This window comes from Numida meleagris, chromosome 5 (genome assembly GCF_002078875.1).
Source record: "Numida meleagris isolate 19003 breed g44 Domestic line chromosome 5, NumMel1.0, whole genome shotgun sequence".
NCBI classification, from domain to species: domain Eukaryota; kingdom Metazoa; phylum Chordata; class Aves; order Galliformes; family Numididae; genus Numida; species Numida meleagris.
The window spans coordinates 31,009,693-31,033,821 of NC_034413.1; the positions used below are offsets into that span (position 1 = coordinate 31,009,693).

The window sequence follows — 24,129 nt, forward strand, 5'->3', positions numbered from 1 at the left end:
ATTTAAATGGATCACAGTTTTTTAGTCAAAAATAAATGTTTAATTCAATGAATTTGAATGAAGAATTTTAAAACCTAGGCTATTTCATAGTAGGCAGAGATTTCAGGATTTCATTTATTATTAATAGAGAAAATTGACCAGTTTCTTTGCTTTATTAATGGTTCTGGTATCACTTGCAAAAATTTCAGATTTGCAACCTCCTGGACCCCATATGCAAAAGGAGGATTTATAATCAACATCTATTAAATACAATCTCAGATCATGTTTTTCTGCACTAAGATGCTTAGATAACATTTAGGACAGTTGTTCAACAAATAATCAATTCACACTATTTGTCAGGAAATTCTTCTACATTCAGACCTAAATGACTCGGTTAGGTATACTGACCGACCAGCATAAAGCAAGGAGAAGATCTGTGTTTGGAGGTGAAACTAACGAGCTGTATCAGCAACAGGCAAACTTGGAAAGAGCCTGAAGAGCCATCTCTGCTTACTGTTTTTGCACTGTCTCAATCAATGTCTCAGTTACAAGAAAAATATCACTCACTACTCAGCTATGGGGACTCCAGTCCAGCAGTGTCCAGCTACCACAGTAAAGATTGTATTTTTGAAAATACATAGGAATTCATACGTAAACTTTACAGTAATCTGTATACTAGTTAATCCCTTTTTCTTTTTTTTTTTCAAGTGTACATTTTTGTTTTTAGTGAATAAATAATGATTTGAGAAAATGAACTTCTGACTTTACCTGCAAAGGTTTCAAACTATGGACACCTGCAGAACTACTCACATTCTACACTGTTACATGAACCACATAATCCTAACAAATGGAATTCAGCTCTCTGTACTTGCACAGAGAAGAATGGGCAAACTAGCCCATTCCCATATATTCCTATACATCTAATATGGCACACTAGCCATAGGGAAACAAAATTTAAAGCACATTTAATGAAGATGACACAAGTTTTTTTTCCTGCCCATATTACTCTGATAGAAGTCAAAACATAGAATCTCTGAAGTGCAGGAACTAGAAGAGGTGTTCTGTTTCAACGCTGAATACACACAGTTTCAGAAAATACTGTCATTAAAGATCTCTTCAGAGAATAAATTTTTAAGTGCTTTTTTTTTTTAAACTATTTTTTAAGTACACTCTTGACAAATACGTATAACTAACATTTCTGAAAACGCTACAATGCATTTGTTTTGTTTATAAGGTGTTTTTACATGTATTAATGTGAAAAAGCAGCCTATGTGGTTTCTAATTTCTATGTCTATCACAGAAATTACTGTAGAACCAAGTTTTACTTACTTTCATAAACCCATATGCATATCCAGAAAAACTCTGGAAGATTGGAAGCCTCGTACCTGCACAGCTCTAAGAAAAGCCAAATTATCTATCAAAACTGATTTAGTATCACTTTCTTTTCCCTCGTGAACCCAAAATTCGTCAATCAAGTTATCAAGTGTCCCAAGAAAAGTTTCTGTTGGTGTTATCTGTGTAAATTACAACAGCTTTTAAGGTTTTGGATATACTGAATACTAAATTGCACTGTTTTTCATAATGTTACACAGAGAGGGAAGGGAAACACCCAGACAATCTTCTCTTCTATGTATATACACATCTATACGTACTTCCTTTCACAGAACAAGACTTCACACAGCATAGAGGATTTTACAAGTTTGAAGCAGATGAACCCGTAAGGTTGGATAAACGTACCCACTCTAAGACAGCAACACTGCTTCACACACCTACTGTTTGTTCAGATGACTTCTACATTGTACAGAATAAAACACCTACCATGCCGGGACATTCTGAACATACGATAGGCTTCACAAAGCCCAACACAAACTGATCTTGTTTGTTTCCAGTTGAAAAGTTACTCTCCTATGAAAAGCTTTTGAAGTGTATTAAAGAACGATCTGATTCCAATAGTTACCATACCTGATACAGCAAGGAAATCATCAATACTTGTTATGTCATCCACGGCTTCAGTGAGAACATGGATGCGATTCTCCCATATATTCCTATACATCTCCATGTTGTTTTTTACAACTTGACTTTTTGGTCTTGCAGAAAGAGCTAAAGCAGCATTAATAACCTATACAAAAACAAACAAAGAAACCACAACTAAATAATTATGTCTTCTGAAACAAAGTTTTACTCATAGCTTAATACTGCAGAGCAGCATTTACGTTGTTCAGCTTTTGTTTTGCTCACTGCAGGAGTATCATCAGTTAGACACTGCTTAGACTAACTTCCTTTTTAGCTTCATGAAGTAAGAAGAGCCTATTATAGAGTATCTTCACTGAAAGAGATATTATCAGCTTTTGTCATGTAAAAGCAGCTGATTTTTCCAGGACAATAGGTACCTAATCAATGGCAAGGAAATAACATGTGTGAAATCTACATAAAAGAAGCATTATTCTGGTACTTCTAAATCAGTTAGGTCTCAAAGTAGTAGATATGTCCACATTAAGAGGGCAGATTCCATCTCTCTTATAAGAGACTAACGTTTGACAGAATATTAGATCATAAAGTTATTACTTCTTTAGATTTCACTTCAATCAGTTAATTATCTAGAGGGCTTCTTCCGATATGGCTTTTTATTGATGTTAAATCCAAAAACATTACATAACTCAAACTGTATTATTTATTGAGAGAAGTGCTTGAAACACTATTTAAAGCGAAGAATAGGAAGAATCAGAACAAGCCACATTAATCCCCAGCACTGACAGTACATATTCATGAAACAGTTTAAGTATCGTGACACTGTAACGACTCCATCATACCAAAGAGTAAGAACTAGGAAATTTCTCATCCTAAATTTAAATGATGCTTCTTTACAATACTAATCCTCCTGACTCTGCTTGGGATCATAAACTAGAAGTGTGATCAGTTTTATTTGGCTGGTATTTTTTTACCTGTTATGCAGTTGGTGAAATTTAAGTAATTACAAATTTTACTAATATTCATGCTCTCATAACAAAAGAACACACATGGGCTTTCACAATAAAACTGCTGGGATTGAGTCTTTTCCTAACAGCTCTGGTAAAGAAGAACAGAACATCTTATTAGTACTTTACCATGTAGCTGGAGAAGGAAGAAGGTATGCAACTACAATGAAGGAAAGGACAAGATTTCTTCACCAAGTGCAAAATGTTCAAAAAGAAAAACAGGAGAAGTATAAAAGCATCCTACTCTCCAGTAGGAAAATCAAATTTGCAACAGGAAAAACATAAACTTAGAATTGGAACCAGCTGGATAGATAGCAGCAAAAAACATTCACATTTACTTTGGACAAGCCAACAGAAGCTAGTCCCCCGTGCCAACTGATAACAAAATAGAAAATACTGCCAGAGGAAACAACAGTCTGAGAAGTATTAACAGAAACAATATCTGAAAAATCATGAGGGCAAGTGTTTTGCTCAACTTTTGAAGTACTCATCTTTTAAGGGCAATATCCTAACCATTTCAGAACACCATACTTCTAAAAAGACACAAAGCGTTTCTCTCCCATTCAAGAGAGAACAGCATCAATATCATTATCATAGATCTAAAAAAAACAAATCTGTCAGTGAAGTTGAAATAAAGAAAAGACAGTTTTGAGAAGAGATGCTAAAGACAGAGAATAGCTGTAGAGATTAAATTAACACATTACTCCATGTGCATCATGAAAATCAAATTGTAGGAAAGGTAAAAAAGCAACCGCCAAAAAACACACACATACAAAGAACCCACCAAACAGCAAAAAGTCAAACCAACCAAACACTATCCACACTGAGCTGGCAAAAAGCTCTCCATTTACCTAAAATTCTCTAACATAAAACCAACAATTTGCTTTAGATTAAAATACCAAGTAGACTAATTGCTCAACTAAGGAAGACTGTATAATTACCATTTAATCTGTTGCATAAAACACCACCAACATTGTGTAATATACCAACATATTAAAATGATCTACTATGTGTTTTCATAAAACAGGAATTTAATCATCACAAAGGTGTTACTTTATTAATATTGTAACAAATACACTTAAACATTGTTTAATTTAAACACTATTTTGTTGTCTTCTAAATGTAAGGAGGACCCTTACCACTCTGAACTACTACCTATTAGTGGCAACATAAACAGAATTATCTTCTCATTTTTGGAAAACAAAGGATATGCAAACTTATGCTTAAAGCTGTAAGATACACTGAATAAAACTCAATTTTTCATACTCATTTTCTAGATTATTAATACCTAAATTACTTAAATTAGACTTTCAACTCTTTTCACAATTAATTTTGCCTTAATATTTATATCGTTGCACCACGCAGATAGTCATAAATAACACACTATTAAGTTTTCCATTGATAAAAATTTTAGGAAAGATCCAAGTATCAAGTTAATTCTGATTAAATGCAAAAAGTACATGCTAGCAGAAAAGCACTCAACAGTTGAGCAATTAGAATCTGAAAATACTGGGTCTCGTTACTCTTCTTTTTAAAGCTGCACGGCCTATTTTAAAAATACCTGATTAAAAGCATCCCTTGCTGTGCACCTACGATATGATGGAATACTCTTGAAATGAATCAAAAGCATCTCAAAATCCACAATCACCAGCTACAGTTCAAGCTGTTTGCTTACAAAACAATAGCAGAAAAGAAATACAGCTCAAAAACCACACCACACACATATAAAGATAAGTTTAATCGAAGACTGACACAATCTGCTTAAAACAAAGACAGTGACTTTTAAAATAATAGACATCACAAGCCCATGACAAGTGGCTGACAAAGCAATGCCCTAGCCAGATCCAGAAAGGGACTTAGAACTGACTACTCTTTTTCCCTTTCCAACTAAAATGGGTTTTATGCTAAACATGCAATTATTCCCCTAGTTTTCAGACATCTCTTCAACCTGTTCCCCTTGCCATGTATTACACGATCTTATTTTATCCCTACTGCAGATTTGCAAAACCTGAAGAAACAGCACTGAGCAGCTGTATCATCTGGCAGCAGATTTGCCTCGGTGGTACGATCCCTCTCCTAAAAGCAGGCGCACTTGTGACAACCATCATCCAATTCCCCACTCAATTATACCTTTTAAATGCAGTTGTCAGGAAACACAGTCTGCTAAAATAGTTAACGGGTGGAAGCTAACTTTTATTTGAGTTTTTAGGCATATTTCTCTCCTCCAATAAAATCTCAGAAGAAACATGGTAAATCCCAGGGAAGAAGCCCTCCCAAAATGAATGCCAAGTATAGTTTGGATCACTGCAAAATCATGGATCATTTTATTTCTAATATTTGAAAAATAACAATAGCACAGCAACACTGACATGGATAAAAAGGTTGGTGATTTATTCTCCATCAGAATGCATACATTAAAAATGAGTCATCAGAGACCCTGAAAGGCCTATTCAAAGACAACTGCAAAGGTGCTCATATTCTAGGCATAAGCAAAGTAACATTACAGTCCCTCTGCTCACATTCCCATATGCACCATTCATTTGCAGCATCATTTCTTTGGAAGTGTAAGGTCTTTCCCTGCAGACATTTATTTATGCTCTGATAGCCAATTGCTTCTGGCTTCTCAAGTCAACAAACAGCTCAAACTGCTGAAGGTTTCAACTTCCATTTACATACATTGCTTCTACTAAGGGCACTGCAAGCACATACTATTTTTTGCAAAGAGTTAAAGCTGAGAATTTAAGAGGTTATTAGCGATCATTTTTATAAACATAGGTGTTCAGCATTTTCCTCTGTTATTGTACTACCTTTGACACTAAATATGCATCTTGAATAAATACTCCAAAGTAGGCAGTAAAACATTATGCTAAAGCTATCCTCAACTGACATACGGTTTTACCAATAATTCAAATTACTTTCTCTGTTTATTAAAATAAATGCTTAAAATGCAAAAGATACAACCACACAAAGTCTTTAAACTCTGCTTCAGATCATCTTTTCAGTTGTTACCACATCTCTCAGTACTTGTATTGATGGAGTCCACCACTTATGCTTTCTATTCAATTAGAGGTGATAGAATATGCTAACGGCAAAGTTAGACCTTATTTCCAACCTGTAAGAAATTGCACACTGTGATGATTACAAGAGACTTGGCTAAGACAGCAATGAAAAAACCTATACATGTACAAAGGAATACACAAACTAAAGAAAGAAAGGACCTGCACTGTTATCTTCTCCATTTCTTTTATCCCCTTTATCAACAGTGAGTAACTTTCAGTTCCTAATCACTATTCTACCCAGTACAGAAAAGAGGCATAAGGTGCTCTTTTCAATGCCTGGTTTCAATTTCCTGACATGAAAATCAAGAAAAAAATTGAGAGAGAAAACATGGTGACTCAAGACTTGCGCTCAGATCATGTTTTTAGAACAGTTCTGCATTTAGTACTTCAGGAGTGAGTATCGCTCTGTGATAGTGCTTATCACATCCTGCAGCTCCTCACAGAAACTTCCATGGAACAAAAAAGAACCTGGAAGTCTCCTGTTCTATACCCAAACCTCTTTGGTTGAGAGACAGTGTAAGACAACACTGATGTTCTTTATATAAGACAAGTAGAATATAAAAAGTTCAATATAATAATAGCATTCTTTCATTTTTTTTTAAAGAAATTGTGAATAATTTTAGGAATTAATAGAAAACTGTTTCCTTTGTTTTTCAGACAAGACTCATTATTTGCTGTTCCTAAGGTACAAGTCACAATGCACATTTACTCGACTGAAATTCATCCCATTCTATCATAAGCATTTGTTATGGTTTAACCCAGCAGGTGGCAAAGCACCTCACAGCTGTTTGGTCACTCCCCCCATTCCCTGCAAGATGGGGGAAGAGACAGAAAAAAACCTAGAACTTGTGAGTTGAGATAAAACCATTTACTAAGATAAAGAAAAGGATAACAGCTGTGAGTGTGTGTGTATGTGTGTAACAAGTGATGCACAAGCAAATGAACACTATCTGCCAAACCAAAAATATATAAAGCAGGCAAAATTCTTAACACAGGATGCTTAAAACTATTCAAAAATTATACTCAGAAAACCTTCAATATGAGAACAGGATAATGACAGTCCACAGGAATAAATGAGAGAGAATGAAAAAACAGAGAAGGAGCAAAACACAAAATCACAGCCAATGTCGTCAAGTGTTACTTTCTGCCAATTAGGAAGGGAAGAAAACAGTTCAGATTGCACATGGGTCCTAGAAAAAGCCAGATCGGAACTTTGCAAAGTACTGTAATATACCTGCATGTACTCATACACTACCAATGAGAATGCTACCTTTGATGTTTTCATCAGCCTATGACTATAAATCCTTTAAGTCACAGAGCTGTTGCAAGGAGGACCATGATAGCAAGGACTAGTATATACGCTAGTTTATATACAAATATAACTGAAGAATGAAAGTGAATGGAAATGACAGTTTTCACATTCACAAAAAAGGAAGCATGTGAATGGAAGAAATAAAACCACGATTTCTTCCACCAGAAACAAGACAGGAAGTACTGAATGGGAGGTAAAAGTTTCATTTTTTCTTTTTTAAAAACAACACCTATCTGAAGAAACAGTTATTACGCACAAAAACAGACGACTTGGGTAGCGTGTGAACTCTCCATCATTCAAGGTTTTTTAAGACAAGGGTAGCTGAACAATCATCAGGTGAATTTCAACCCTCTACACCATGGAAGAGTTGATCCTGCATTGGTAGAAGAAAGAAGAGGAGGAATTGTGGACTATGCAATCTTTAAATGCTCATTAAAGGCTTACTTTTTTAACCTTAGTGAAGTATCTGCACTTCTGAGAAACCAATTTCAGTTGCTGAAAAGATTACTGCGGGGTTCAAAGCATACTAGTAAAATGAGGAATAAGGTGGGACTGAATTTACATGATTGAACAGAGATCCTAACATAATACTGAGACAAGAAAGTAAAAATGAAAATTCAAGAGGCATTCCCATTATTTCAGTCTGAAATGTTACAGAAGTGCAAAAGAACTGAAAATGCAGGTAAGTATTTATCATCCACATTTGTGTGGGTACTTCCTCTGGTTTTTTTTTGGAATGCCTTTTCTTAGACTGTGTAGCTGATTGTCAGACTGTCACATAAACTTTGTGTTTATCATTCCACAAATGTAACGTATAAAAGCCACTTGCAAATCATGTTACCTCTCTTTGCCTTTTTCAAAGACATTTTAGCTTCCAGGAACAAATCATTAAAATACAGAGGGGTAGTCATTTGCTGCCTTGACGTTGATGCTACTTCTATGGAAACCATTCAAAATCGTAATTTAAAAAACCCGGAAGCTCATCAAGAAACATGAATTGGCCAAATGTATAAGATTCACCTCTCTACACATTTCTAGGTTAGACACTTCTCTGAAAAACATGCTATTATTACCAAAACTCACTGAAACCCCTGTACAGGAGATGGAAGGGGAAGGTGGATGTGCAGAAATGAAAATTTCTGTGTCTTCTTTGCTTTGAAAGCTTGTACAGAAGACACTATAAACTGCCAAAAGCTTCGTCCTTAGCTGCAACTTAAAGGGCATATATGCATATACAAGAATGTAGACCACGTAGTCCTAACCCTGTCCACACTACAGATCTATGGAACTTGTCTCTACCTCATTCACTTTCTACTGTAGCATTAACAGAGGTGAGAAACTTTTTAAAAATATTACTACTAAGAATAAAATGAAAAACAACAAAAAAAAGCCACCAAGAATACTAAGCTAGGTTTCCTCAGAAGCAGCTGCAATGTTGCCTAAACACTGACAAACACCAGTTTCTCTACTGCTGCACCAGAACTGATCCTTGCCAGATCTGGTGCATCCATCTGTTGTTCCCTGCAATCAATACTGTCAGCTGCCTCCAGAGTGCTGAAGCACCCATGACGATCCCCCCACACTTGCAATACTGCAGCTGAAAAGCATCCCAAAACTGGGGAAGCAGCAGATAGCAATGATGTGCTCAATACCGAGAAACAAACTTATTGCAGATGGAATCATACATGAATAGTGTGGTTGTAGCTTCTTGTTTCAATAAGAGTAAAATGTTTCCATCTCTGCTATTTAAACTTCTCTATTACTGAATTCTATAACTATACATATTCTCAGCTCTTTATTGCTGTCCTCCCCTCACTTCCAAAAACCATGTGAAAATAAATCTCTTAACAGAGGCATTATTATGCTGTCACATACTACTCTATGCTCTCCTACTGTGTGATCATTCTCCTCCCCAGACTCAGTAGTTTTTTTTATTTCAGGTCTCTAACAGTGGAGTTTTACTGCCTTCCTTCTCTTCCCTAGCATTCTGCTGCAACACTGTCAGCAACAAAACATGGCAACTTGGAAAAACTTACTAAATCACAACAAATGATGATGTTGAAGAAAGAAAGAAATATCTTCCCAGGAAGAAAGCTTTCAAGTTTTAAAGGTGCAGGGAAAAATAATTTGTTTACAGAACATTCATAACATTTTTGTGCAGCATGCATCTACAACATATACCTTGCAACAACTTTAAAAAATTCCCTTATTCCCGTGGCTTCCCAATATCTGCAGTAACCCCAGGTTGAGCAAGCATAAGAGGATAAAACAGAACAACTTCTGTAGTGCTAAGGAAGATGAGGCCACTCAGCATGTGCAGTTGGTATTTTTATTTAATACTACAATCTGAGAAATTTGTTGAGGATTCTCTTTTTACACAACAGAAACTGGAAGATGAAAGTTAAGACAGAAAACCTCGGGGCATTTTGCAATAAATTATTCTCTAAGTACTATCATAAAACAGCCAAGCAGTCACTGCCAACGTGAGATTTTCAGGGGAATCTGAGAGTCATAGTTTAATTTTCATTTTCCTTCAAAATGATTATGGGCAAAGTTCAAGCCAAAGCAAATATTCAGCTAAGCCTATCTGCATTAGAGCATAAAGCATTAGGCCTTCCAATACATTTTGCTGGCCCACATCATTAGGATTCTATGCCACCCTAGCTAGTTAAAAACTTCACAAGCCTTATCAAACTTCAATCTCCACGAACAGGAAAAGGTAACAGCCTTACAACTACTAGTACCAATAACTACACCAGAGGAAATGAGAAAGGTTCATATACCCATACAGCAAACTGTATCAGACAACTGATTTGAATGAAAACTAACCTTCCTGCTTCCTTTTGAAATAAATTCTCAGTGACCTGATGCATATGGCAGAGCAGTTACATGATTGCTACTTTAGTCACAAGGGAAGGAGGCAGAAATCAGACCCTGAGAGTAGGAAGGGAGACTGAATCTCTAGCAGCACAGGAGATGTATGGCTGATTAAATTGCTTGTGAAGCAAAGGTGTAAGAGAAGGAATTAAATACAGGAACGTTCAAGCACACTACCACCAGGTAACCAGGTATTAAGGTTAATGAGATTTCTTTGATTAACAAGAATTTTTTCATTAACTTCAGTAGCATTGTGCATGGACTTTGATAACACAGGGAAAAGCTACAAGCAAAATGCACTGCTTCATGAAAACGTCTGTGCTTTGGTTTCAGAAATATTAAGTCATGATGTGCATTTTTAATTAATCTCTCGATTCAAAGACTGGAGAAGATACATAAACAGATGCCTGAGACTGCTAGAGATACTAAGATCTGTTTTATCTCTTTTAAAGCAGATGGTAGACAACTCACTGACTCATCACGTTCCCAATCTAGTGGCTGGCAACTCTGCCCATGGCAGGTGCTTGGAACTAGCTGATCTTTGAGGTCCCCTCCAACCCAAGCCATTCTATGATTCTGTGATTCCCCCATTACTTCCTGTCCTTGCACAAGACTGCTGTGTGTGTATAAAACAGTGTTAAGACAGATAAAAGGAGACGCAACAGAGCCTCTTCAACCGAAATTATGAAACAACTGTGGTTATGAAAGTGATACTGGCAAACTGTTTTTATGACACTAATAAAAAGCTTCTTCAGTATCCACTACCATTTTATGACCAAAGAATAAAATGGATGATTGATCTTCTCTGATGAAAAAGCAAATATATAGGAAATGTAGATTGTCAGTTTCAAAAATCCATAGCATCACAACTAAAGTACAGCATCTGAAAAAAAATAACACAAAAGAATGCTGTCCACTTACTAGCTACGAAGTCTCATTTATATCAAGCAAAATTTTCAGGTTTGTTCAATGAAGTACAGACTTTTCAGAAAATAATACAGAAGCAGATAATATCCACCAATCTGTATCAACCTGAAAGGCCTAAACAATTTAAGTTTAAATCAAAACATAACCCAAAGGGAAAAATAAAATCCCCTGTTGACTTTTCTGAGGGAAAAAAACACTGCTAAAACATTTAGCTTTGAGAAAAGAAATACCTACAGGGTCATTAACATTAAGAGCTTAAGCAAAATAAATAAGAAACACAAAGTTATGACCATAACTTTAAGAAAGCGTACAGAGACCAGGAAGGTCCTTCTTGGATTTTAGAGTTTTAATTGAGTATTTGTCCACAAGGCACACTGCTCCAACTGTAAGGCTGCTTAAAGCTTCAATGCTACTTTGTGCAGAATCACAGTGTAATCGGTGTACTCAGGAAGAGGACAACACAAATGGCTGGTGGACTAGATATTTTCTCCAGACACAGACTCAACAAACACCTCAGTTCCTAAACTCTTGGTGCCACAGTATTTCTGAAACAGATAAATACGATTTCAAATGATCCTAGAAACATCTAACAGGTTTATGGCTGCCTGTTTCAGAGACAGGAAAGAAAGCACCACAACTGTGCTGAAATTACTAAAACTCAAAGAGGAAAGGGCTGCAAAATCTGGTTTCTCCTAAGAGTCTTGGTATTTATTTTTTACATTCTCCTCACTGTGGGTACATAGGTTAATAAAAAAGCAGTTCTGTAATCCCTGAATACGGCAAATGAATTCCAGACAGTCAAGCTAACATTGAGAAACAGATATATCACATCGGGATAGACAAAACAAATATACCATGTTGAAGTCAATAATATCAGATCCATATGTGAATGGCTTAGAAACCTGAGGTGCATAAATATGTTCCACTGATCAGCTCAGTATCTTGCTTAACATAATAGAATAGTTCAACTGAAGAAGACCTTCAAGTCAGAGAGCTAGGCAAACCACATGAAGATTAACAACAGCAAGTGCCGGATTCTGCACCTGGGAAGGGGCAACTCTGGCTATACATACCTACTGGGAGATGAGATGCTGGAAAGCAGCCCTGCTGAAAGGGATCTGGGGGTCTTGGTTGACAGCAAGTTGAACAGCAAGTCAACAGTATGCCAGTATGTCTTTCTGGCAGCCAGGAAGACCGGCTGTCCCCTGGAGTGCATCAAACAGGGCATTGCTAGCCAGCTGAGGGAAGTAACTGTCCTGCTCCACACTGCACTGGTACAGCCTCACCTTGAGTACTGCGTACAGTTTTGGGCATCACCGTACAAAAAGGACATAAAACTACTAGAGAATGTCCAAAGGAGGGCTACAAAGATGGTGAGGGGCCTAGAGGAGAAGACTTATGAGGAATGGCTGGAGTCCCTTGGTGTGTTCAGCCCAAAGCAGAGGAGACTGAGGGGAGACCACACTGTGGCTTATGGCTTCCTCACAAGAGGGAGTGGAGGGGCAGGTGCTGATCTCCTCTCTCTAGTGACCAGAGGTAGAACACAAGGCAATGGCAAGAAGCTGCAACAGAGAAGGTTAAGGCTGGATATCAGGAAAAGGCTCTTCACCAGAGGGTGGCTGGGCAAGGGAAGCTGTCACAGAATCAAGCATGCCAGAGTTCAAGAAGTGTCTGGACAATGCTCTCAAACATATGGTCTGATTTTTGGGTGGTCCCGTATAGAGCCAAGAGTTGGATTTGATGATACTTAAGGGCCCCTTCCAGCGTGGGATATTCTGTGATTCAGAGATCATCTAGTCCACCTGTCTGACCACTTCAGAGCTAATCAAAACTTAAAGCATGTTATTAAGGGCATTATCCAAATGATTCTTGAACACTGGCAAGCATAGGGCATCAACCACCTCTCTAGGAAGCCTATTCCAGTGTTAGACCACCATCACGGTAAATAATTTTTTCCAAATAACCAGTCTGATTCTCCTCTGGTGCAACTCTGTGCCATTCCCAAATGTCCTGCCACAGATCCCAGGGAAAAGACACTGGCACCTCCTCATTGCTTCCCCTCCTCAGGAAGTTGTAAAGAGCAAGGACATCACCTCTCAGCCTCTTCTTCTCCAGACCAGACAACCCAAGCATCCCCAGTGTTTCCTCATATGACAGCTCCTTTACCAGCTTTCCTTTCTGCCACCCTCTGGATAATTTCAAGGGCCCTAAGATCCTTTATAAGATCCAGAGATGCACACACCTTTCAAGGTGAGGCTACATCACTACTAACTACAGTGGAAGAATCATCTCTTTTGAACAGCTGGCTACACTATGGTTAAGGTACCTCAAGATCCAGTTTGCCCTCTGGACTGTCAGTGCCTGCTGCTCACTCATGTTGAGCCTGCTGTCCAACCAGCACCATCTGATCACTCTCCACCCATTCATCTCCCAGTCTGTACCTGCTCAGCAGTACAGAACAGAAAGAACTGAAAAGGAAATAGATCTAGCTTGCTTGCTCTGTTTTTCTTCTGGTAGCCGTTCTTTAAAAACTCACCTAGTGGGAAAAGTGAACAATGCCTGAAGACTACCTTCAAGAAGATAAGGAAAAAGGGACCCTATATTTACACAGAAGCCCAGCCAAATAACAAGCTAAATCATCTTTACACTCAAAATCACATATTTTTTTTCAGTCTTCTTACCCTAGCTCCTCCTTTTGTTAGCCTAGTTTGCTGGACATGCTTGTTAAGCCACATGGAAGATGATGAGACTGAATGTGAAGTAAATGTAAAAATCTGTGGCATTTTAGATAGAGAAACTGGAACCCCTGTCTACTTATTTCTAATGTCCTACTACATTAAGAAAATTTTTCTACCTCTATATATAACAGGTTTACCATCTATTGCTTATTTTGGCCTACACCATGAGACAAAAAGAGGATCAAGAGACTTCCTACAATATGTCTCTGGTGAAACATGAGGGGAACAAACCAAGTCCTAGACTAGAACGTAACCACAGTTTTGTACCCTTTTTGTTCAAAACCTATAATTGTTTTTTTGCTATTGTAGATTCTTTTCCTTCTAATAGATTTGATAAGATCACAAATTTCTTTGCATAAGGAAGGCAACACGGATTCCCACACAGAACAACAGCGACATTTTAGATTTTACCTACTTGACAATACTCAAGAAAAACCTCCCACCAAAAGCCATTACCATGAACAGGAATTATTTTTCCTTCACTATAACATAAGATAGCAGTGCTCTCTCTACATTCTATTATTACTGATATAAAATTAAATGTATTTAAAATACATTCCTCAAGCAATTTCATGAACAGAAGTTGTTTCATATCTGCTCTAACATATTTTCTTAATTTATTGAACAGGAAAATATTTGCTAATAATCTCATTTGAATTTTAAAAAAGCTTGAGTTCAGAATCAACTCTCTACTTTTAAAAATAGTACAGTATAATTAAGAGAACATAGGCACTTCTATGAATTCTAACAATTACATGGCTTTCCTCCTGCGCTTGCCAATTTTCTATCTACCTCTTCACCAGTGCTGTGGGACCATGGGAAATTTTAATGCTCAAATCCAAAGATTCCCTGGTGTTTTCTGCAGGTGTTGCCTGGTTGTTTTCTTGAGTTTCTTCTTTTTTTGGGGGGAGATATGTTTGTTTGTTTGAGGGGGGAGGGTTTGTTTTGGTTTTCATTCAATGTTTCTGGACTTTAATCCAAACTACTTGGTACCCTTCTGGCAATATATTTTTCAGAGCAAAATGAATAAAAAAAAACACCACAAGAAAAATGACAATAAACACCACACCAAAGGGAAAATAAAAACAATAAGCTTCAATTTTACTACAGAAAATTAAATCCTAGCAATTTAAATGGCCACAAGAAAAAAGTAATTCTGTAGTCAAAATCAGCTTTTAAGAGTTTCTGCTACCATACGATACTGATAGAAAATTCTAAGTTTTCAAAAAAGTGCTACAACTGGATGCATAACAACGTATTGCAAAGGTCCACTTGTAGCCTTGGAGAAATAAAGCAGCTGGAAGAAGCTGTTAACAAATGCTTCTTACAAGCTAATAATCTTACAAAAACAGCAACATATTAAAGCAAATAACCCATTTTATATAGTGATATGTATAAAAACACTGAAATGTTACACAGTTATAAAAATAGACATTTGACCAATGATTCGTTTCAGGGAGTGCAGCGATAGGATAAGGTGTAATGGCCTTAAACTAAACGAAGGTAAATTTAGATTTGACCTAAGTAAGGAATTCTATACAATGAGAGCGGTAAGGCACTGTAAGAGGATGCTCAGAGAAGCTGTGGAAGCCCCATATACCTGGAAGTGTTCAAGGCCAGGCTGGATAGGATTTCAGGCATCCTCACCTAGTGGGAGGTGTTCCTGCCCACAGTATTGGCGGTTGGAACTGGATGGTCTTTAAGGTCCATTCAAACCCAAACCATTCTATGATTCAATGATAAGACATAGAACACTTTCAGAGTATCACACTTACATATATAAAATCCTTTTTCTCATGTACTGTCTTTTACTCAGCGAGTATAAAATGGACTCCTCGAGCTTGTAATTGAACATACTGTTAATATTTGTCCTTCACCTTCTATTTCAACTATATTTACCATTCAAGCACACAAAAGAATATTTTGGCCACCATGTGAACTGTAGCGTTCTTCGAAGAACTAATGATCTTGAAATTATGTTGCCTCAAGCCTGAAACAACTTGGGTCAAATTCACAAAAATAATCTCTGCTCTTAACATAATTTTATGTAACTGCAGAAGTTTTACATATCTGTAATTCTGAACATGAGAAACACAGAATGAATACACTTTCTGTAAGTTAAGTATCTGCAGCTGTGCTATTTCTTATTCACCTGCTTTAAACAGAAGCTCAAGCTTTTGGTTGGTGATAATCAGACGTAATACATGAACATTCACATACACACAAAATAAAGTGAATTGTAATAAAATTTCCAGTTAAGCCAAAATATGTACTGTGCTTTGTAAAAGTAAAGATACTCCCAATTTGCCAGTAACGGCAGGCTATTCAGTCTGTCGGGTTTAATTTCTAAAATAAAACAGCATGTTTCTTGAATTGCAATTCTTACAATTCCTTAGGACTCCCAATCAATAGCCTATTTACAATTTCTGTGTTAACCTATAAGAAATAACAAAAGGATTAACTAAGTACATGCCCTTCGTTTGTTATTCAGTCACCATTTAACTACACTAACCACTATGCGAATGGAATGTGAATGTTAGACTGAACCAGCTTAACTAAACATCTATGTTGTGTAACAAAACACTGTGCATGCTCAGTGCACTGTAATGGGAATTAATTGAAAAAGTCATACCTGTGGGCACAAAGTCTCTATGTGATTAGCTGCCATTTGGACAATTTTCATTCCGTCTTCATTTGTTGACAACGAACAAGCGAGATTAGCAACCTTAAATAAACAAACAAATAGTTTTATAAGTAGGTATTCATCCCCATACTCTCCTCTCAATCTTAGCAAAGGCATCTCTGCAAGGAAGACTTCATTATTTGGGGAAATTAATCTGTCCAAGAACATATCTGAAGAAGAAAACTCAGGCAAAAAAAAAAAAGGAATTGTGGAAAGGGGTGGATGGTAACAAGGAATCTCACGGCGTCTCCCCAGTTCAAGTTCACCATGTAATACCTGCAGTATAATGTTTACGTAACTTCAGGAAATTTCAAATTAGGATCCTATGTCTTCTTAAATCCCTTGTGGTTGTTTTGTTATTTTGCAGAGCCTTTCAAATCATATATCCAGGGTTTTTTTTTAGATTTATTTTTAAGACCTCAAGATCCAGTAAGATTTGCCATGATTTGATATAATGAAATACAGAGTGATTTATGCCCTGTACCATACACAGATCATCAATTAGCTGTGGAATTATCTAATAAAATAGTCATGTCGGTACAATCTATATTGAGAATGTATAAGAAAACAAGAATTATGTGCAAGTTGAAGTTTATCTTCTGTTTTACTAAATGCAATGGAGATGCAGCTTTCTTTGTATGAAAAAAAGCCTTCCTACAAGGTTACAAAACTTAACAAGTTTGAAAAGATGAAGGAAAAAGAACACGTCAGTTCACCGCAGCTCAACATCAATACATTGTAATGGGCTGGCTTCACAAAGGCACAAGGGTGCCTTTGGGACACTGATACCCAGAAGATCTTTTCATCATGCTGAAGCCACATAAGGCCCTTACATAAACTACTATACTTGCTAGCTTCCATAATCCTTCCCTGAAGTAGCTTTATTTATATATGCATCACTCTTATGTTAATGTAGTTCAAGAACTGCCTGAGAAATAGTCCTCTGCAGTGCTGCAACTAATAGCATAGATACAAAACAAACAGGCATCCTTAATCTGCAATTATTCACAAGTCATGAAATGAACTGCATGGCCCAGGTGCTGTACAATAAAAACAAATCTTCATTTATCAACATTTTTATAGACTATTTCCAACAAAAAATAATTTAATGATGTTCTATTATCAGAATTTTCTATTTATTTAATTGATATAAATAATTACAAAGAATTTGTTAGTCCAAGGACAAGTAAATTACTCTTCCTTTCCAAAATTCTGAAGAGGATGAGGGCTAGAATGCATGGCCTTCCATGTACAGCTGTGTCGTCTTAGAAATAGTTTATGAACCTTTTCCTGTTATTCCAGCAATTCATTGGTTCCCCACCTGAGTAACGTAAAAAGTTTTAGGACTGAAGAAACCCAATTTGCATAGTTGCACTGAAACTGCACTCTTACTTTAGGCAACTGCATTAGTATTTTTTTAATACAATACTTGAGAAAAATTGTTCCTAATTTCAATCTTCCCCTCATGAATCTGAGTTTTAAGTATTCCTTGGTGATGGTCAAATCCAATACTCCAAAAGAACAAGCAGCAAACCAAGGATATAAGCATTAGAAACTTACAATAAGCCATTTTATGACTAAAACAAACATAAGACTATGCTGTTCATACTAGAAGTCTTTTTAGAAATCAAAACAGTTTTTAAAGAAGTAGTAGGCAGATAGTCACTTTATTATTGTGTTAAAACATTTCAGTTCAGTATTAGGAATTCATATAATACTCCCATTCCAACAGTGAATTTACTTACCTACCTTTCATTTTACTTGACATTAGGAAATCTTTCATTGCCATTAAACCTAACAGGCAGAATTTTCATTTGCCTCTGATGTCATCAGCCAACATTATAAAACAGGAAGCATTACTTTCAGAGCAGCCCTCATATATACCTTATGTGTAAGTAATAGAGTTCTCTGTCAGTTCTACCTAAAAGACAATCCAGATTACTTTAAATAATTAGCATGGTCTCAAGCACAAGTACATTAATTCTTAAGACATTTCCCTCACTGTGTCCTGAAGAGATCTCCTCGGCACTACAAACTGAAACATAAAATCAAGTTGATTAGTAATATGAGGGCTGCTCCAAAAGTAATGCTTACTATTTTGTTATGTTGGCCCACAATGTCAGAGGTGGATGTTGTTGTTAATGGCAGTAGAGGTTGAACCTTCCTGACAATATTCCATCACATGCTGTTGCAGTCTGACAGATGGCAGCAGAAGGGCAGTCTGACAAAATGGTGTCCAATATGGAAGTGCATATGAAGCAGAAGTGTGTAAGTGAATTCCTCCATACAGAAAAAAAACGTCACCCACTGACATTCATTGATGCCTGCTGAACGTTTATGAAGACAAAACAGTGGATGTGAGCACAGTGAGGCAGAGGGTGGTGCTTTTCAGCAGTGGCGACAATGACAGTGGGTCACCTCCACTGGCACAGATTTTTACAAGTGCAGCATGCAGACTCTTGTTCATTGCTGACCAAAATGCCAAATGGTGACTATGCTGAAAAATAAGTGTTTTGTAGCTGAGAATTTTCTCTATCAAACAGTGTTACTGTGCTCTTTGTGTCTGCTGTGGTTTCCACAGAAATAAACAGAAGGCTTTACTTTCAGAGCGATCTACATAATAAGCTATTTATCATCTGCTGCCACATTTTCTATTTTATTTTTGTATTCCTTATAAAATGCTTCAGGATACCTCTATTTAGAAGTCACACTACTACTACATTTTTTTTAGTTGTTACTCTTGCAGAAACTATACTCAAAGTACATTTAATGTGTATTTTGCTGCTATTCCTGCCTCTTTTCACTCTTCACCTTCCACTTCTCCAGAAACATCCCTGACACTGCTAGTTTAACTTTTCTGAAGTTACCTGTTTACCTATCTTCTGGTTCCTTCTACATTTCTCTTTTACATGCCTCCATGTCTTTCCTCTTCTGCAGAACTGAATTACGCATTACGCCATTAATGCCATAATCACTACCGATTTAACAAAATTAGCTCTACACTGTACACTGGAGACTAACCACTTCCCCTGTTCAACTGTACAACTTAACCAAATACCTTGTTAACATGAAAAAAATCCTTAGAGCATTATGTAACAAAGTGCTTCCTCTAACATCATTTATCAAGCATGCTAGAGATTTTATTTCAGTAATTAATTAATAAAAGGGTATTTGGATACCAAAGGACTAGATTGCTGTCTATTTTCAACTAATATAAACAAGCAGTCTGTTTATTACAAGTTCTACATGCTCACTTAAGTTTCATCTCATACAAGGTCATTTAGAAAACTGTTTTGATAAACTGGGTCACACACAAAATAAAAATATAAAATTAAAAACACAGCCCATTGAAGCAAAGATGACACATGTGAAAGTGAGAACTCTGCACAATAAACATTTCAGAAATAATTTACTTTCATCTAAGCATCAGGCTTAATGCAGAACTCCATTAAGCTTTCTCCCACTGCTTTTGGTAAAACTAAAGACAGTTGAAGAACTAGGTTAAGGATTCTCTCTCCGGATTTCAGTGTGCAGAGCTATTTTACAGCATTATTTTAATAAAACTAAACATTCTCAGCATGCTTTTCCAGTTACAAGACCTGTAACTCCAGGTGGACTGTTCAGCTGACTGCAATATTATCCAGCTTCAACAATACTAGCACAAAATTACTACCAAAAACCAGAGGCCAATATTAAAGCATGATGAAGACAACGAACAGGTTACAGAAAGAAAAGTCACAGAAACACCACATCGTATTAACTGTAACTGACAGCAGTTGATGAACAAAATTGCCCTATGCTGCTCCAAAATTTATCATCATAAAACAGATCTATACGTTACAGTTACTGAACATGTGCAGAATACACAAGATCAAAAATATTAGGGTGGGAGCATATTAAGGGCCACAGACACCACTACACCGGCATCCGATGCTTTAGAGAGTAACTGGTTAGTGAAGCTTCAAATCTTCATAGCATGGACCTGCATCGACTTGCCTGCTGGAATGCTCCACTTCGTATTTATTTACAAATAAAGCATTTCACACCTTTGTGGAATACTCAGACTCAACATATCTGCCCTCATCACAGTCAGTTACACCAAATAAATACACTCCAATATAATAAACTGACATCTCCCAAAACAGCTATTCCATCTACAAGTCTACGGTGACTTATATCAAGACAGCCTCCATTTCAGATCTCAATCAGCAAAGAAAGAGATTAAATGGTAGATTTTGCCTTGTTCAACCTCATTAGGTTCACATAGCTCACTTCTCAAGCTTGACCGGGTCCCTAAGGATGGCATCCCTTCCTTCTATTTTGTCATCTGCACCACTCAGCTTACTGCCATCAGCAAACTTGCTGAGGATGCATTCAATCTCATTGTCTATGTCATTGATAAGGATGTTGAAGTGCACTGCTCTCAAGACAGACATCTAGGGTACACCACTCATCACTGGCCTCCACCTGGTCATAGACCCATTAACAACAACCCTCTGGATGCAACAATCCAATATTTTATGCATCAAATAGCACACTCTTCAAATCTACCTCTCTCCAACTGAGAGATAAGGATGTGGCATGGGACCACGCCAAGGCCTTGCACAAGTCCAGGTAGATGATAGCATTTGCCTTTACTTTGTCTGCCAATGGCATCACTCCAACTCAGAGCGCCACCAGATTGGTCAGGCACAAACTGCCCTTGGTGAAGCTGTGCTGGCTGTCTAGGGTCACCCCTCCATTTCATACATGCTCTAACAGTTTCCAGGACAATCTGCTCCATGATCTGCCTAGGCACAGATGTGAGGTTGACCTGCCTATAGTTCACCCAGTCTTCCTGCATCCCTCTCTTATAAACAGGAATGATATTTCCCTTTTCCCAGTCACTGGGGACCATCTGACAGCTGCAATTTTATTACGATGGAGAGTGGCTTGGCAATCACATTAGCTCATTCCTTCAGGACCCTGGGATGCTTGTCATCCAGCCCTGCAGATCTGTATACCTTCAGTCCCTTGAGGAAGTCTCTTACTTGCTCTGCTTTTACAGTGGAAGGGATTTTGCTTGCCTGATCCCTGCCTAGAGGTTCAGGGACATCAAAGGCGTGGGAAGTATGATTGCCAGCGAAGACCAAGGCAAAGAACTTGCTGAGTACCTCAGCCTATTCTATGTCTGTTGAAACCAGTTCTCCCTTCTCATTTATCACAGGGGGTACATTCTCCTTGGTCTATTCTGAGCAGTGTACCGGTAGAACCCCTTCCTGCTACTTCTCATATCCCTCACCAAGTCTGGTTCCATCTCCACCTTGGTTTTCTTGATCTCATCTCTGCATGTCCAGATGGCATCCCTGTATTATTCCCAGGCCATACAGCCCTGCTTTCACTGTTTCCTTTCTCTCCCTCCATTTGACCAGCAGGTCCCTGTTCAGTCATGACAGTTTCCTGCCTCTTCTGTTTAATTTCTTATGTCAGGGGATTGAGAGCTTGTCTTCTCAGGAAGGTGCCCTTGAAGAGCTGCCAGCTCTGTTCCGTTCCTATGCTCCTAAGAAGAGTTTTCCAGGGCATCCCATCCAACAATTAACTAAACAGCTGGAAGTTCACTCTCGTGAATTTCTGAGTCCTGACTCTGCTCTTTGCAAGGCCCATATTTCTCAAGATCGTGAACTCAACCAGGGCATAGTTGCTATAGCCCAGACTGCTGCCAGTCTTAACCACTTTAATGCTCTCCTCTGCATTGGTGAGTGCAAAGTCCAGTAACGTTTCACTTCTGGTTGGACTGCCCAACATCTGGACCAGGAGGTTATCCTCAATAGATTCCAGGAATCTCCTGGATTTTTTGCAGATATCTCTATTGCTTTCCCAACAGACATCTGGTTGATTGAAGTACTCCATTAGGTTGAGAGTCTGCAAACACCATGCCTCTTCAGGTACAGGAAGTCCTTGTCAACAGGCGTGCCTTGATCAGGCAGTCTGTAGCAGACCTCAAGGCACCAGATGTCCTTTAATGGTTTGGTCCCTAATTTTAACCCAGATGCTCTCAATGTAATGATGGCTATTTCTCAAGAGACAGCTATTCACAATCTCTCAATTTCTTAACATAGAGGGCAACTCCCCTGTCCCTTATTCCTCTGCCTAGGGGTAGGGAGGCCCTACAGAACAATCTGGACAGGCCGGATCACTGGGCTGAGGTCAACGGGATGAAGTTCAACAAGACCAAGTGCCGGGTCCTGCACTTGGGCCACAACAACCCCAGGCAACACTACAGGCTTGGGGCAGAGTGGTCGGAAGACTGTGTAGAGGAAACGAACCTGGGGACACTGTTGGCGCTCAGCTGAACACGAACCAGCAGTGTGCCCAGGTGGCCAAGCCAGGTGGCATCCTGGCTTGTATCGGAAATAGTGTTGCCAGCAGGAGCCAGGAGGTGATCATCCCTCTATATTCAGCCCTGGTGAGGCCACACCTCAAGTACTATGTCCAGTTTTGGGCCCCTCACTATGAGAAAGACATTGAGGCCCTGGAGCACGTTCAGGGAAGGGCAACAAAGCTGGTGGGTGGTCTGGCACACGTCTTATGAGGAGCAGTTTAGGGAGCTGGGATTGTTCAGTCTGGAGAAGGCTCAGGGGTGACTTCATCGCTCTCTACAACTACCTGAAGGGAGGTTGTGGTGAGGTGGGAGCTTGCCTCTTCTCCCACGTAACTAGCAATAGGAGAAGAGGGAATAGCCTCAAATTGTGCCAGCAGAGATTCAGGTTGGACATCAGGAAATAATTCTTCTCCAAGAGAGTGGTCAGGTGCTGGAACAGGTTGCTTAAGGAGGTGGTGGAGTCATCATCCCTGGAGGTGTTCAAGAAATGCTGAAATGCTATACTGACAGACATGGTTTAATGGGTAATATGGGTGATAGGTGGATGGTTGGACGGGATGATCTTGTAGGTCTTTTCCAACCTTGGTGATTCTATGATTCTTCCCTATCTCTTCCGAAAAGCTTGTAGCTCTCAACTATCGTGCTCCAGTTGTGCAACTCATCCCACTACTGTTCTGTGATAGCAATTAGGTCATAGTTTTCTAATTATGCCATAGCTTCCAGCTCCTCCTGGTTATTTCCTATGCTGAGAGCACTGGTATAGAGGATCTTCAGCGAGGCTATCAGCATCATTAGCTTCTTCAAGGAGTCCCCCTGAGATTCCCTAGAGACAAATTTCATCTTGCTGCTTCCTAAAATGACAGCGTTACTTGTCCCTTCTCTGTCACCTACAAATCCTTCCCCGTCAAATCTATTTTAAATCTCTGCTGATCAGTCCAGCAAGCTTGCTTCCCAGAATACTCTTGTCCCACCTGGTCAGTTATGTCCCATCCAGTTATGTCCCATACAACAACAACGTGCCCAGTTTCTCATGCATCTGTATACACAAATACATATTTTTGTAAAAGATGATGTCAACAAAAAGGAAACAAGAAAAAAAAAGCTAAGAGCAAAACCACTACTTTAGAACCTTAGCCCTGGAATTCTACAAACTACTCAACAGAAGTTCACTGATACTAGCAATAGTCTAAGGAGCAATGTAACATACCAACTAATGGG

General features: G+C 38.2%; 1 protein-coding gene across 1 annotated transcript in view; it reads right to left on the reverse strand.

The window, feature by feature from the left end:
• Positions 1 to 24,129, reverse strand: part of CTNNA3 (catenin alpha 3) — a 460,862-nt gene that overhangs the window by 145,741 nt on the left and 290,992 nt on the right. Inside the window, exons 10-11 of the mRNA XM_021399187.1 lie at positions 16,500 to 16,592; positions 1,942 to 2,098 (exon numbers count right to left, since the gene is read on the reverse strand). Of these exons, the coding sequence (XP_021254862.1) occupies positions 1,942 to 2,098; positions 16,500 to 16,592 (250 nt within the window). The remainder of the gene's footprint in view (positions 1 to 1,941; positions 2,099 to 16,499; positions 16,593 to 24,129) is intronic.